We start from the raw sequence: 16822 nt of genomic DNA on the forward strand, positions 1-16822 counted from the left end.
AATCAGAGGTGTCTCGTACATAAGAGGGTAACTGAGTTACCAAAGCTTTAATATGACAATCTATAAATTGGGAGATGGGCTCAGTCAGGGACCCAATCCCGGACACTATGGGGCGCCCTGGGACCGGTTCCTGACAGCTCTTGTGGATTTTCGGTAAGGTGTAAAATATTGGACGTATTGGATGCACTTGAGACAAAAACTTATATTCATCCTGTGATATAAATTGATTACTTGCTGCCCAGTCTAAAATGTTACTAATTTCACCAGAAAATACCAGAGTAGGATCATAACTTAAAGGTATGTAAAAGTCCGCATTACTTAACTGATTCATAATCTCAGTGCAATAAGAGTCCCTGTTTTGCAGTACAACTGCACCCCCTTTGTCAGCTTTACGTATTACAACAGAATCATCTTTAGACAGATTATAAAGTGCTCGTCTCTCCTGTGGGGATAGGTTAGAGTGACATTTATTGACATCAGACGATGAGACAAGAAGAGAAACATCATTATCCACAAGTCGACAAAATGTAAGTACAGAGGCATTAGTCACTGGGGGAACAAAAGAACTCCTAGGTTTAAACTTTTTGCCAGTACAAAGCTCGGTCGCTTCTACCTCGCCGTGGTGCTCCGAGCTCATCTCAGGAGAGTCGTGTCCCAGAGCGTTATGGGGAGAGTTACTTTGTCCAATGTCTCTACAGAAAAATGTCTTTAATTTAAGTATACGGAAAAACTTGAACAGTTCAATCTTAGTAGTAAATCCATCAGCCTCTTTCGAAGGCACAAAGGACAGGCCCTTGGATAGCACAGAAGTCTCAAAGTCATCAAGCTGCCTTTTTGACAAATTAATTATATTGGAGGTCTTCCCCTCAATAGGTACCTGTCTGTGCCGCCTGCCGCCCCGCCGTGTTGGTTTCCTCTTATAGCCGTCTTGGTACGGCCGGTGCGTTGCGTTGTCTCTAAAAAACGAGCCTGCCTGGACGTTGCTGTGGATTCATTCCCGGACGGGCCGGTCCCATCTGAAGACGGTCCACTGGATGACCGATCGTATCTCCTGCGTGGCCAGTGCGCCCTCTCCGTGCGTCCAGAGAGCCAGGAATATACGCGGTCGTTCTTATAATCCAATGTGTCACGTCGATATTTCTGGAGTTTCATCTCCGACAGCTCTTTCTGGTAGGATTCAATTAAAGTAGAACAGTGATCATTCAACTCTTTCATCTGCTTAGAGTTGAGTTTGGATTGTAACTCCGACTGTAGCTCCGTGATTTCGGCTCGGGTTTTGGATAACTCCTGTTGTGTGTGCTCAATCACCAGCAGGATCAAGTCCAATGAACACTTATTTAGGACTTCGCACCATTTCTTACAGAAAGCCGGATCATGGCTGCCCAATGTAGGTGCTTTATTCATTCTTAATCCCCTTGGAATTCTTTTGTTTCTCCAGTATTGGGATAGAGTCGAACCATGCAGCAAAAGGCGAGTCTCTTTCTTTTTCAAGTGCTCAAGGCGTTGAGCCAAAGTGTCCGATGTGTCCAAGATCTCATGGGAGACGTTCTGAGGGAAAAGAATCCTCTCACTGTCCGAGTCAGAGAACATGAAAGTGGAGGCCCTGGCCTCAGTGAACTTGTCAATCTCTTCAAAAGACATACTGCTGTGCGTAAAGGGGAGCGCCGCCCCAAACAATACACTAATCAACGAACTGGCGTGCTCAACCCGACGTTTTAAAGATAGTTACTGGGTGCCGATCCAAACATCTCAAAAATTAAATCAAAAACAGCACTCTCAGATATCTGTAAAGTGTAAACTTTTAATACGCACAGCAGCAAATATACAACGAACGTTTCAGCCTCACAGGCTTTCCTCAGCGTTGTAACAAACAGTGGGTGTGACCCATATAAGTAGGAGCCAGGACCATGCTGATTGAAACCAGCTGTGGAAAATGCATGCATCAATCAATCAATCAATCTTCAACATATCTAGAGCAAACAGAGTGGTCAAGAACCTACATAACAAATAAATAAGATGACCGCACAGCTGATCAGAATACATCAACATGACTGATTAAATCACTCACAGATCCTAAAAGAAATAAATCTGTGAACAAAATAAATGTAAAAAAATAGATAAATATGGACAATTGTAGATATATACAAGTCTCAATCTGTATAAATGGTATCTGTCACAATGATATAAAAAAATACCAGAAGCATATTAGAAGTAGCCTATAAGAAAAATGAGAAGAATTTAAGGAAACTCCTCAGTCTCGAACTGCATGACAGGAGCAGAAAACCCATCTCAAAATGTGTAAGCATGACCAATCACATATCAAAACACACATCAAAACAAGGGATCAAAACCATTTACAAGAAACAAGAGAGCAATAATTCTTCATTTAAACCCTTAGGATGCTCAGTCTGTAAGTGGTGAATCCAATATGCTTCTCTCTGGAGAAGTTTTCTCTCCCTGTCTCCTCCTCTCAGAAGTGGCCCCACTGACTCAATCCCCATAAAACGTAAGCTACAAACGCCATGGTCATATTTATTAAAATGTTTGGCAACCGGAGATTTCTCGTCACCCCTTCTGATGCTGCTCTTATGTTCGGAAATTCTAATTCTCAGTCTCACCTGGGGGAAGAGAATTTAAAAAATGTGTGGGTTTCACATAAAGATCGGTCTTTACAAGCTTGTCATTCACATTTTTTTGTCGCTTAGTGGCGAATATAGGATACTTGACAAACTCGCGACCCACAACGGGATCACTGGACAATATATGCCAATGTTTTCTAATGACATTCTTAACCGACTGGGAGATCGGAGAAAACGTTGTGGATAAAACAAGGGGCTGCTGTTTGAGAGGAGGAGGGTTGGGTTTCAAGAGACTCTCCCTATCTTTATCGCGGACCTTGGACATACAATCATTAAGCAGTTTTTGATCATAACCCTTTTCTAAAAAACGGGTGCACATGGCATCAGCCTGTCTCTCAAATTCATCACCAGAGCTACATATCCTTTTAATTCTTAGCAACTGACTGTAAGGTAAACTCTTTTTTAGGCTATGTGGATGATAGCTCGAAAAATGTAAATAATTGTTCCTATCTGTTTTTTTTCTAAAGACGGTCGTGTGTATTAGTTCAGATTTATTTACCCTTACATCCAAAAAAGGCACAGTTTCTCTGCTTGCCTCCAGAGTGAAAGAGATGGTGGGGACTCTAGAATTTAGATGTAACTTAAACAATTCTAGTTCCTCTGCTGTACCTGTGAACACGAAAAACAGATCGTCGATATATCTAAACCAGCATTTGATAAGAGACAAATATGGATTATTTTTGTACACATGATCTTCCTCAAACTTCCCCATAAACAGGTTTGCATAATTAGGGCTAAATGGACTACCCATCGAGACGCCCTGTCTCTGTAAATAAAAGTCATTGTTAAATCTGAAATAATTCTTAGTAAGGACAAGTTCAGACAATTTAGATAACAATTCAGTGGAAGGAAGTTGTGTTGACCTAGAATTCAGATAATACTGTAGAGCCTCCAAACCCTCTTTATGGGGCACCTTGGTATACAAGCTCGCCACGTCCATCGTGCACAGCCAATCGGAGTCACTGATCCCACCCACAGATGTTAACTTTCTCAAAAAATCAGAGGTGTCTCGTACATAAGAGGGTAACTGAGTTACCAAAGCTTTAATATGACAATCTATAAATTGGGAGATGGGCTCAGTCAGGGACCCAATCCCGGACACTATGGGGCGCCCTGGGACCGGTTCCTGACAGCTCTTGTGGATTTTCGGTAAGGTGTAAAATATTGGACGTATTGGATGCACTTGAGACAAAAACTTATATTCATCCTGTGATATAAATTGATTACTTGCTGCCCAGTCTAAAATGTTACTAATTTCACCAGAAAATACCAGAGTAGGATCATAACTTAAAGGTATGTAAAAGTCCGCATTACTTAACTGATTCATAATCTCAGTGCAATAAGAGTCCCTGTTTTGCAGTACAACTGCACCCCCTTTGTCAGCTTTACGTATTACAACAGAATCATCTTTAGACAGATTATAAAGTGCTCGTCTCTCCTGTGGGGATAGGTTAGAGTGACATTTATTGACATCAGACGATGAGACAAGAAGAGAAACATCATTATCCACAAGTCGACAAAATGTAAGTACAGAGGCATTAGTCACTGGGGGAACAAAAGAACTCCTAGGTTTAAACTTTTTGCCAGTACAAAGCTCGGTCGCTTCTACCTCGCCGTGGTGCTCCGAGCTCATCTCAGGAGAGTCGTGTCCCAGAGCGTTATGGGGAGAGTTACTTTGTCCAATGTCTCTACAGAAAAATGTCTTTAATTTAAGTATACGGAAAAACTTGAACAGTTCAATCTTAGTAGTAAATCCATCAGCCTCTTTCGAAGGCACAAAGGACAGGCCCTTGGATAGCACAGAAGTCTCAAAGTCATCAAGCTGCCTTTTTGACAAATTAATTATATTGGAGGTCTTCCCCTCAATAGGTACCTGTCTGTGCCGCCTGCCGCCCCGCCGTGTTGGTTTCCTCTTATAGCCGTCTTGGTACGGCCGGTGCGTTGCGTTGTCTCTAAAAAACGAGCCTGCCTGGACGTTGCTGTGGATTCATTCCCGGACGGGCCGGTCCCATCTGAAGACGGTCCACTGGATGACCGATCGTATCTCCTGCGTGGCCAGTGCGCCCTCTCCGTGCGTCCAGAGAGCCAGGAATATACGCGGTCGTTCTTATAATCCAATGTGTCACGTCGATATTTCTGGAGTTTCATCTCCGACAGCTCTTTCTGGTAGGATTCAATTAAAGTAGAACAGTGATCATTCAACTCTTTCATCTGCTTAGAGTTGAGTTTGGATTGTAACTCCGACTGTAGCTCCGTGATTTCGGCTCGGGTTTTGGATAACTCCTGTTGTGTGTGCTCAATCACCAGCAGGATCAAGTCCAATGAACACTTATTTAGGACTTCGCACCATTTCTTACAGAAAGCCGGATCATGGCTGCCCAATGTAGGTGCTTTATTCATTCTTAATCCCCTTGGAATTCTTTTGTTTCTCCAGTATTGGGATAGAGTCGAACCATGCAGCAAAAGGCGAGTCTCTTTCTTTTTCAAGTGCTCAAGGCGTTGAGCCAAAGTGTCCGATGTGTCCAAGATCTCATGGGAGACGTTCTGAGGGAAAAGAATCCTCTCACTGTCCGAGTCAGAGAACATGAAAGTGGAGGCCCTGGCCTCAGTGAACTTGTCAATCTCTTCAAAAGACATACTGCTGTGCGTAAAGGGGAGCGCCGCCCCAAACAATACACTAATCAACGAACTGGCGTGCTCAACCCGACGTTTTAAAGATAGTTACTGGGTGCCGATCCAAACATCTCAAAAATTAAATCAAAAACAGCACTCTCAGATATCTGTAAAGTGTAAACTTTTAATACGCACAGCAGCAAATATACAACGAACGTTTCAGCCTCACAGGCTTTCCTCAGCGTTGTAACAAACAGTGGGTGTGACCCATATAAGTAGGAGCCAGGACCATGCTGATTGAAACCAGCTGTGGAAAATGCATGCATCAATCAATCAATCAATCTTCAACATATCTAGAGCAAACAGAGTGGTCAAGAACCTACATAACAAATAAATAAGATGACCGCACAGCTGATCAGAATACATCAACATGACTGATTAAATCACTCACAGATCCTAAAAGAAATAAATCTGTGAACAAAATAAATGTAAAAAAATAGATAAATATGGACAATTGTAGATATATACAAGTCTCAATCTGTATAAATGGTATCTGTCACAATGATATAAAAAAATACCAGAAGCATATTAGAAGTAGCCTATAAGAAAAATGAGAAGAATTTAAGGAAACTCCTCAGTCTCGAACTGCATGACAGGAGCAGAAAACCCATCTCAAAATGTGTAAGCATGACCAATCACATATCAAAACACACATCAAAACAAGGGATCAAAACCATTTACAAGAAACAAGAGAGCAATAATTCTTCATTTAAACCCTTAGGATGCTCAGTCTGTAAGTGGTGAATCCAATATGCTTCTCTCTGGAGAAGTTTTCTCTCCCTGTCTCCTCCTCTCAGAAGTGGCCCCACTGACTCAATCCCCATAAAACGTAAGCTACAAACGCCATGGTCATATTTATTAAAATGTTTGGCAACCGGAGATTTCTCGTCACCCCTTCTGATGCTGCTCTTATGTTCGGAAATTCTAATTCTCAGTTGTCTTTTTGTTTTCCCAACATAGTACAAACCACACGGGCATTTTAAAAGGTAGACAACATGAGTGGACCGACATGTGATTCTATCTTTGACCATCATCGATTTCCCCGTATGGGGATGTGAGAATTGATTACCTTTAATCATGGCGTTGCAGCTTACACAATTCAAACACGGAAAATTACCTGGGGGAAGAGAATTTAAAAAATGTGTGGGTTTCACATAAAGATCGGTCTTTACAAGCTTGTCATTCACATTTTTTTGTCGCTTAGTGGCGAATATAGGATACTTGACAAACTCGCGACCCACAACGGGATCACTGGACAATATATGCCAATGTTTTCTAATGACATTCTTAACCGACTGGGAGATCGGAGAAAACGTTGTGGATAAAACAAGGGGCTGCTGTTTGAGAGGAGGAGGGTTGGGTTTCAAGAGACTCTCCCTATCTTTATCGCGGACCTTGGACATACAATCATTAAGCAGTTTTTGATCATAACCCTTTTCTAAAAAACGGGTGCACATGGCATCAGCCTGTCTCTCAAATTCATCACCAGAGCTACATATCCTTTTAATTCTTAGCAACTGACTGTAAGGTAAACTCTTTTTTAGGCTATGTGGATGATAGCTCGAAAAATGTAAATAATTGTTCCTATCTGTTTTTTTTCTAAAGACGGTCGTGTGTATTAGTTCAGATTTATTTACCCTTACATCCAAAAAAGGCACAGTTTCTCTGCTTGCCTCCAGAGTGAAAGAGATGGTGGGGACTCTAGAATTTAGATGTAACTTAAACAATTCTAGTTCCTCTGCTGTACCTGTGAACACGAAAAACAGATCGTCGATATATCTAAACCAGCATTTGATAAGAGACAAATATGGATTATTTTTGTACACATGATCTTCCTCAAACTTCCCCATAAACAGGTTTGCATAATTAGGGCTAAATGGACTACCCATCGAGACGCCCTGTCTCTGTAAATAAAAGTCATTGTTAAATCTGAAATAATTCTTAGTAAGGACAAGTTCAGACAATTTAGATAACAATTCAGTGGAAGGAAGTTGTGTTGACCTAGAATTCAGATAATACTGTAGAGCCTCCAAACCCTCTTTATGGGGCACATTGGTATACAAGCTCGCCACGTCCATCGTGCACAGCCAATCGGAGTCACTGATCCCACCCACAGATGTTAACTTTCTCAAAAAATCAGAGGTGTCTCGTACATAAGAGGGTAACTGAGTTACCAAAGCTTTAATATGACAATCTATAAATTGGGAGATGGCCAATTTATAGATTGTCATATTAAAGCTTTGGTAACTCAGTTACCCTCTTATGTACGAGACACCTCTGATTTTTTGAGAAAGTTAACATCTGTGGGTGGGATCAGTGACTCCGATTGGCTGTGCACGATGGACGTGGCGAGCTTGTATACCAATGTGCCCCATAAAGAGGGTTTGGAGGCTCTACAGTATTATCTGAATTCTAGGTCAACACAACTTCCTTCCACTGAATTGTTATCTAAATTGTCTGAACTTGTCCTTACTAAGAATTATTTCAGATTTAACAATGACTTTTATTTACAGAGACAGGGCGTCTCGATGGGTAGTCCATTTAGCCCTAATTATGCAAACCTGTTTATGGGGAAGTTTGAGGAAGATCATGTGTACAAAAATAATCCATATTTGTCTCTTATCAAATGCTGGTTTAGATATATCGACGATCTGTTTTTCGTGTTCACAGGTACAGCAGAGGAACTAGAATTGTTTAAGTTACATCTAAATTCTAGAGTCCCCACCATCTCTTTCACTCTGGAGGCAAGCAGAGAAACTGTGCCTTTTTTGGATGTAAGGGTAAATAAATCTGAACTAATACACACGACCGTCTTTAGAAAAAAAACAGATAGGAACAATTATTTACATTTTTCGAGCTATCATCCACATAGCCTAAAAAAGAGTTTACCTTACAGTCAGTTGCTAAGAATTAAAAGGATATGTAGCTCTGGTGATGAATTTGAGAGACAGGCTGATGCCATGTGCACCCGTTTTTTAGAAAAGGGTTATGATCAAAAACTGCTTAATGATTGTATGTCCAAGGTCCGCGATAAAGATAGGGAGAGTCTCTTGAAACCCAACCCTCCTCCTCTCAAACAGCAGCCCCTTGTTTTATCCACAACGTTTTCTCCGATCTCCCAGTCGGTTAAGAATGTCATTAGAAAACATTGGCATATATTGTCCAGTGATCCCGTTGTGGGTCGCGAGTTTGTCAAGTATCCTATATTCGCCACTAAGCGACAAAAAAATGTGAATGACAAGCTTGTAAAGACCGATCTTTATGTGAAACCCACACATTTTTTAAATTCTCTTCCCCCAGGTAATTTTCCGTGTTTGAATTGTGTAAGCTGCAACGCCATGATTAAAGGTAATCAATTCTCACATCCCCATACGGGGAAATCGATGATGGTCAAAGATAGAATCACATGTCGGTCCACTCATGTTGTCTACATTTTAAAATGCCCGTGTGGTTTGTACTATGTTGGGAAAACAAAAAGACAACTGAGAATTAGAATTTCCGAACATAAGAGCAGCATCAGAAGGGGTGACGAGAAATCTCCGGTTGCCAAACATTTTAATAAATATGACCATGGCGTTTGTAGCTTACGTTTTATGGGGATTGAGTCAGTGGGGCCACTTCTGAGAGGAGGAGACAGGGAGAGAAAACTTCTCCAGAGAGAAGCATATTGGATTCACCACTTACAGACTGAGCATCCTAAGGGTTTAAATGAAGAATTATTGCTCTCTTGTTTCTTGTAAATGGTTTTGATCCCTTGTTTTGATGTGTGTTTTGATATGTGATTGGTCATGCTTACACATTTTGAGATGGGTTTTCTGCTCCTGTCATGCAGTTCGAGACTGAGGAGTTTCCTTAAATTCTTCTCATTTTTCTTATAGGCTACTTCTAATATGCTTCTGGTATTTTTTTATATCATTGTGACAGATACCATTTATACAGATTGAGACTTGTATATATCTACAATTGTCCATATTTATCTATTTTTTTACATTTATTTTGTTCACAGATTTATTTCTTTTAGGATCTGTGAGTGATTTAATCAGTCATGTTGATGTATTCTGATCAGCTGTGCGGTCATCTTATTTATTTGTTATGTAGGTTCTTGACCACTCTGTTTGCTCTAGATATGTTGAAGATTGATTGATTGATTGATGCATGCATTTTCCACAGCTGGTTTCAATCAGCATGGTCCTGGCTCCTACTTATATGGGTCACACCCACTGTTTGTTACAACGCTGAGGAAAGCCTGTGAGGCTGAAACGTTCGTTGTATATTTGCTGCTGTGCGTATTAAAAGTTTACACTTTACGGATATGGTATGTGGGACATGGTATGTGGGACATGGTATGTTTAGATCAAAAGTAGAGCGTGCACATCCACTCAAAACAGCGGATGCAGGACAAAAGGAACAACAATCAAAATAACAAAGTAGAGTCCGCACACTGCTAAAGATGTCTCCCAGTAGATTTATTTCAGACGTCTCGGTCTCACGACCTTCTTCAGACCTTCTTCATTCTAATTTGTTATTTTGGACGTTACAGTATGTTGTCATGGTGACCTCTGAGTGTAGACACGTTCTGCTGAACAATATAACTTAACTGTACATGATAGAAACTGACGCCACGGGTTGCCATGCATTATGCGGAGACAAGTAAGTAAGTAAGTAAATTTTATTTATACAGCGCTTTTCACAGACAAAAGTCACAAAGTGCTTTACATGTGCATAGATTGACATAGAAAATAGAGTAAAAAGGCACTAAGCCACACAAATGGAAAGCAATACACAGCTAGAAATAATGCAAACAAGATATGGCAAGAACACAATAATCAAAATACAGAATAAGTGCTTAGTGCATGGGGCGAAAGTACCCATAAGTGCACGACAGGGTGTGCACTACACAGGGATGCAGAGGTGAGGACTGGTCATATGACTTGGACTTGAGTCACAGTTTGAATTGCTTGAGACTTGATGCATGAAGAGAAGACTTGGGACTTGACTCTGACTTGGACTCTGATGACTTGAAAATATTTCTAAAGTCTTGAATGAGGTCTTGTGTTTGTGTAAATGACTTACTGAAAGTGATGAGATTTATTCCATTAGACGACTTAATTTAAATTCTGTTTTCTGAATGTGTATGGGATGATTGCATTTATTGAATTTGAAACAGATTCTAGAAATCAAACCCATGGTGCTCTTTATCCGATTAAAACCACATAGCATTGAAAAGTCCTAGATGTTTCGTTTTCTTTAAGATATTAGATTGATACTGGAGTAACTGGACTCTGGATTTTTTTCTCACACCACTTGCTGTTCTACATTTAGACTTTATATTAATGACTTGGACTTGACTTTGTAATCTACATTTAGACTTCATATTAATGAATTTGATTTGACTTTGTAATCTACATTTAGACTTAAGACTTGTGCCTCAAGATTTGAAACTGACTTGAGACTCAAGCAAAGTTGATTTGGTCACCTCTGACAGTATGTCCACAGAGAAATATTGGCTAATTAAAGCATTCAGAAGCTTCATTGATGACATCCTTAGCATAATATGTGCTTAACAGAGACATACTGGCTAATTAAAGCATTTAGAAGCTTAATCGATGACTCTTGATGACTATTATGCTAACGAATTGATCTCATTAGCATAATAACTGGTTGTTTTGGCTACTTTGAGGCAAATCTGATGCAATATGGTCCTGTATACCCCACAGTACAAATCCACTGCCTGTAAGCAGGTGTGTGTGACAGGATGGTTGGTGGTGCTGCCAGATGACCCAGCCAGACCCAACATTTTCCAGCTAAATGACCCAGACAAAGGTGAGGTTTACCCCCCCCCCCCCCCCCCCTTCTTCCCCGCTCCTTCTTTTGGTGTAACCTTCATTTAAAGAGCATGGTGCAGGTTGGAGACCACATTGCGTTAATATGTGGGAGGGAGGGGTAGCAATGGGATTTGGGGCGGAGTGTTCTTTAAATCACACATAGCTGCATTTAGACCAGATTTTTGTAAACAGCATGGGGAACTGTTCCTTGAATGGAACTGCCTCCTGTGATGTCAGCCCCAGCAGAGAGTCCAGCAAGTGATGTCACAGGTGTTGGAACGCCAATTTAGAATGCCATATTTTTCTCCATATTTCTGGCCTGTAAAAAAATATATATGTTTTTGGGGTATTTTCATAGTAATCATGAGCCCAAAATGTACCACTCTCTTTAAATACAAATAAACATACAGACTGCTTGTAAACAATATCTTTTAGGCTTGGGCCAATATCCGATAATATCATATATCGCAATATTTTGGCGAGACAATATCTCATTATACAGTTGTGGATATCATCCAAAGCCTAATATCTATTCAGTCTTAGCAGCACATTTGTAACAGCTTTCCTGCCACCTCACTTCACAGGCAATGTTTACAAGTTCCAGACGGGATCCAGGTTTTCAGCCATCATCTGGCACAAAAACCTGGAAGAGGCTTGTCGAAGCAATAGACCTCAGGTACGAACTTTCCCCAGGTTCAACCACAGACCGTAGAACATTTCACTCAGACCAAAACAACAACAAATCTGTCAACATCATACACCCTCGCCGAGTAGACCCAGCCGAGGCCGATTACGACCCCGACCCGCGTCCCAGAAGCAGCCGCTCACGGGTCAGCCTTCCTACTCTGTCTGCAACGTTGCCCGCGGAAGGGTTGATCACGCCCAATCTGCTGCAATAGAGTTAGTGCTACACCGCAGTATTGAGAGACCTTCGGTGCATGGAGGTCTAAGGCCCTGTGGGGTGATTCCAGGCCGGGCACCTCCTTCGTCTCACCAGAACCTCCCGTGGAAGAAGGCAATCCTACCATGCCGTACCATGGGCAGGGAGGATGCCTCAAGAAGGCCTGTGCGCTGCACGTCATTTGCTTGCGCCGAGCACCTCGCTCTTAGCCTGGGTGAACCCAGCCGCCACGTAACCTGCTCTCAGAGTTCTCAGTCACTAGGCTCGATCTCCAGACTGTAGTGACTTAGAACAGGTCTGAGAGCAGGTCACGTGGAGGCTGGGTTCACCCAGGCTACCTCGCTCTAGCCTGAAGGACCCCAGGCCGCGCCGATCTGTGCGCAGATTTTCAGGAGGCTGATCCGTAGCGTTTGTGGATTTATATATATATATATATATATATATATATATATACTGTATATATATATATATATATATATATATATATATATATATATATACTGTATATATATATATATATATATATATATATATATATATACATACATACACACACTGTATTTGTTGATTTGACCAAGTAAAACTAATTTCATATCATATGCATTTGACAAAAATGGAAAATGAATGGTGGATGAAATCCCTTGGTTCATATGCTTAACCCAGAATTGGGCGTGACCTTGGCTCTCTATTAAACGCCTGTCCTCTGTCTCTCCACAGATACCAGCAAACCTCATGTCATTCGAATGAGAGGAAACCTTTACCCAGCAGGGGGGGATTATTGTGCCAAACCCATTTGTTTGGGAAAGCGATGGGACGGTGGTGGAATTTGTTCGGTACTGAAACGGGGGAGCCAAGAAGCGCCCGATGTCCGACACTTGGCACCGTAGAAGAAGAAGCACCTTTCATACTGGATGTGTGCCAACACACCCGCTAGCTTCTCAGCGAGGACAGAATGCGACGCGAGTGTGGGAAACCAAACCACCTAGCTTTCTCGGTCGTCGTTCATTACGCTGCTCTTAAACATGTGAAGGAGCACATGGGTTTCTTGGCCCATGTTGGGTTTCCGATCAAGTGAAAAGATGCGTAGATGCACATATGTGGGGCGTCAGTGTTAGTCGCCTGAGGTTGATATTCCGATTGAGGACTTAAGTGAAAGGACAGAAAATAAATCTTGATGTACAAACGTTTAATTTACACGATTTTTTGCTCTGCAAGGTTTACAAACGGCAACGATTTATGTTTTCTACGGTATAAATTATAGTGATTTGTCAAACACCATGAAAACGGTTGATTTTGCACTTGCGTTATAAACATTTTACTTGTGTTTTTAATTCAGTTATTCAGTGTCAAGGTGATAATTGCAATCTCATGTACGAGACAACAAGCTCATCTCTCATGCTCAACAAGTCATGTGAGTGTATATATTTATTTGTAAAAGAGTTTATTTTTTTGACAATTGGCCATCAAAGGGAAATTGTATGATTATCTTGGATTCACGACCTTGATCAGAGAGACTAATGGTGGAAAGCCCACCCTAAAAATTGTATTTGAAATCTCATTTTGAGGAATATGTAAGGGAAAACATAACCAGTATCAGTGCTGCTGTTTCTGAATGATTTGCTTCAAAAGCACAATGTAATATTCCATTTCTGCCAAAAACATGTAAAATCAGCTAAATGAAATGAAGTTTGTAATTAACATGAAGCCATATTTCTTAGGGATGCACCGATATAACCGCCGTATATCGGTATTGGCCAATATTGGCCTTATTGACTGCAATCGGCCTATCGGCAAAAAGGTGGCGTTTGCCGATTGCAGTGGCCGATATTTAGGTGGATCGCATAATTTATGCCTGGCTACATACTCTACCATACTCTACCATACTACAGCTAGCAACGGCCAGTGGTTGGACTCTGGCATGATGTAATTAAGTGTGCGGGTGCAGACTAAAAAGGCTTTTGAAAGTTATTTTTCACAAAAGAAGCTTTGTCATGTGAAAGAAGGTAGGTTGTTTCATAATTACATTTGTATGATTGAATTTGTGCTCATCTAAAGATAGTGACGAAGGGCTCAGAAGACTTTAAAACAGTTCAGTTATTTATTTATAATGAAGATTTCTTTGTTTCCCTGTCACAAAAATTTGGTATTTGGCTACCGGCTAAATTGTTATTTTAAACATCTGTATCTGTACCGGCCCAGAATTTTGCAATCGGTGCATCCCTAATATTTCTATGTATTCCCCCTTGTGAATGACGATAATCGTCAGTCACGTATGATGTGAACATCATTATATTGGCAGAAGAAAAATCCAAGATGAGAAAGTTTGAAAGAATCATCTGTCCAAAATGATGGGATTGGTTAATTTTTTGTTTGTTTGGTTGGGGTTTTTTTGTTTTGTTTTTTTGTTGAATGTTATGTTTTTGGGGGTGTTCGCCGAAAATGTTAATGTATTTTTTTTACCACTCACCAAAGTGTGTATGACTGAGTCCAGTGTTTTTGTTTAGTACTGTGTATTTGATTATTGTTTTTAAATGAAGGACTGCAACAACCGAACAAAGTAAAAAAAAAAAAAACAGGTGTTCCGATATATAAATGTTCGTTTTCTCATAATGTATCTCCATCTGAGATTCTGCATTGAATCATGTTTTCAAATCTGAGTGGAAATAGCATTTTTCTTGATGTACACTAGTCAGTGCATATCATGTAGTTAGTTATCAGTGGTTTTGAAGAAATGCAGTGCAATCACTTTGACAAATTGCCTTTCTATTATTTGTTCCCTAAAACGATAGCAAACATCCCACCAGCATCTGTGTATGTGCCAGTGACAGTTCCTAGAGATGAGGGTTATTAGTTTAGACTCTGACCCAGTTTATTGTATCAACGTTCCCTCATCAAGTACCATGGCTGTTTTTCCTGTCATTGACTATCCAAATATGTTTGATCAAATATAATTTCAGCATCAATTTGTACATGATGACATGTCGTCACTTTCCACTTTGTCTCCAAGTATTTCCACAAGCTTGACTTCACTAACGAGGCTATCGTTTGTTCTTTTCTCTCCACTAGTTCACTTGTTTTGATACATTTGTGAGATCTGGCCATGAATTGTTTTGATCCAGCTACAGGAGTGGAGGAACAGGTGGTGTGCTATGGCAGTGGTTCTCAACCTGGGGGACGGGACCCCTCGGGGGGTCGTGAGATTACTTTGGGGGGTCGCGGGATGACAGTCAAAAAAGAAAATGACTTTTCTACCATGATGATTAAAGCTTCCATACAAATGATTTAATGTACAGTATTATATATAAAGATATATAAACTATCAAAAGGATTTCAGTGAGTGAGTAAAATCAGTGTGTGAATGTGTGCACACTGGGAAGTCATAAAGAGAGCCAAAGTGAACGTCACTTCCTGCTTCAGCACTGTACCGGAGATTTTCATCCGCCATTTATTTTCCCATAGACATTTTGTAAAATGCTTGTAAAAATGGTCAAACCAAATGGTTCAGCAGAGACCATAGAACATTTTTCGCTCAGACCAAAACGTAGGTCACGAACCCCAGCCTAAAGGTTTTTGGGGGTCGCAGCTCAAAAGGTTTGAGAACCACTGTGCTATGGGACATTGCATGGACTTTTGGTGTACAAACAAAGTTTCTAGTGTCTGTTGTAACTGTGAAAAAATGATAACCACTCAGTTATATTACTCTGTGATTATTTGCCAAGTTATTTGTTACCATGGCATTGCTATATGTTGCTGTATTTTTCAGCTTCAAATGGACACTGAATTGTGAATAAAAATTCTGTTGAACGTTGTCGCCTACATGTATATTGTGAGCATTGTTGTGTCGTAACGCGTTACTATAATCTTTTAGCGGGGAGTTCCTATCTAGAGGATAGTGTGCATGTTCTCCCCCTGAGAAACTTCGCACAGAAAGGCCGTTTTGATGAGCCCACCTGGGCAGTAGGCACTGAGGACATGGGGACACACCCACAGCGTCCCAGACAGGAATTGAACCCAGGACCTTCTTACTGTGAGGCGACAGCACTACCACTGTGCCACCGTACTGTCATTTTATTACTTTGCCCAGTACAAGTAGTGTAATGGATTACAATTTCCAAAAGAGTGATTATGTTAGTTACTAATCCAAGTAACTAAAACAAAGTGTGGAGAGATAGGTCTGGCTGTGTGTGACTACTACATTGCCAGAACGCCATTTTTGTTGTAATAAATTATACAACACGTAGTGCCGACCAAGCAATCTGATTGGTCAACTACATTTGGACCGTTCTCAAATCAGCATAACAGCACACCTATGAGTCATAGCAGTGCTCAAATGAAAGAATTACTCATCACTAAAATATTACTCCGCCGATCTGTACAGCAGCCAACAATATCACATTCCATTAACACCTGTGCAAAAACCAGCAGCTGGCTAATCTCTCGAGACGGACTTTCGACTTGCATCGAAAATCTGTCAGAAGGGGTGTAACAGCGCTCGCACGCATGCTGCACTTTGCCCGATCAAAATGAAGTGAACGTGACCGGTGATGTCATCCATGTCACTGATGACATCACCGTTTCAACAGCCCAAGTTTGGCACTGTTGACATCATCACTGGTGACGTCATTATGCATTCCTGACTGAATGCCTGACTCACCTCAAAATGCCTTCTCTTGACCATGTGCTGCGCATGTGGTAATCCGTCGATCAATTGACTAATTGTTGCAGCTCTAGGTAAAACATTGCATTAAGTAAGAAATCCTTTAAAATGGAGCCAAGGATGGAAG

The 16822-nt window shown here is 40.9% G+C and overlaps 1 protein-coding gene across 1 annotated transcript in view; it reads left to right on the forward strand.

Moving 5' to 3' along the window:
• Window positions 1-15807, forward strand: part of LOC310780834 (ras-specific guanine nucleotide-releasing factor RalGPS1-like) — a gene marked incomplete at its 5' end in the record, with an annotated part of 140086 nt that extends 124279 nt beyond the window's left edge. The window contains 3 exon segments of the mRNA XM_083641339.1: window positions 11030-11135; window positions 11722-11813; window positions 12756-15807. Of these exon segments, the coding sequence (XP_083497465.1) occupies window positions 11030-11135; window positions 11722-11813; window positions 12756-12785 (228 nt within the window). The 3' untranslated portion in view covers window positions 12786-15807.
• Between the last annotated feature and the right edge of the window lie 1015 nt (window positions 15808-16822).

Source organism: Poromitra crassiceps (genome assembly GCF_964638095.1).
Source record: "Poromitra crassiceps genome assembly, chromosome: 8".
In the NCBI taxonomy this organism is placed as follows: Eukaryota; Metazoa; Chordata; class Actinopteri; order Beryciformes; family Melamphaidae; genus Poromitra; species Poromitra crassiceps.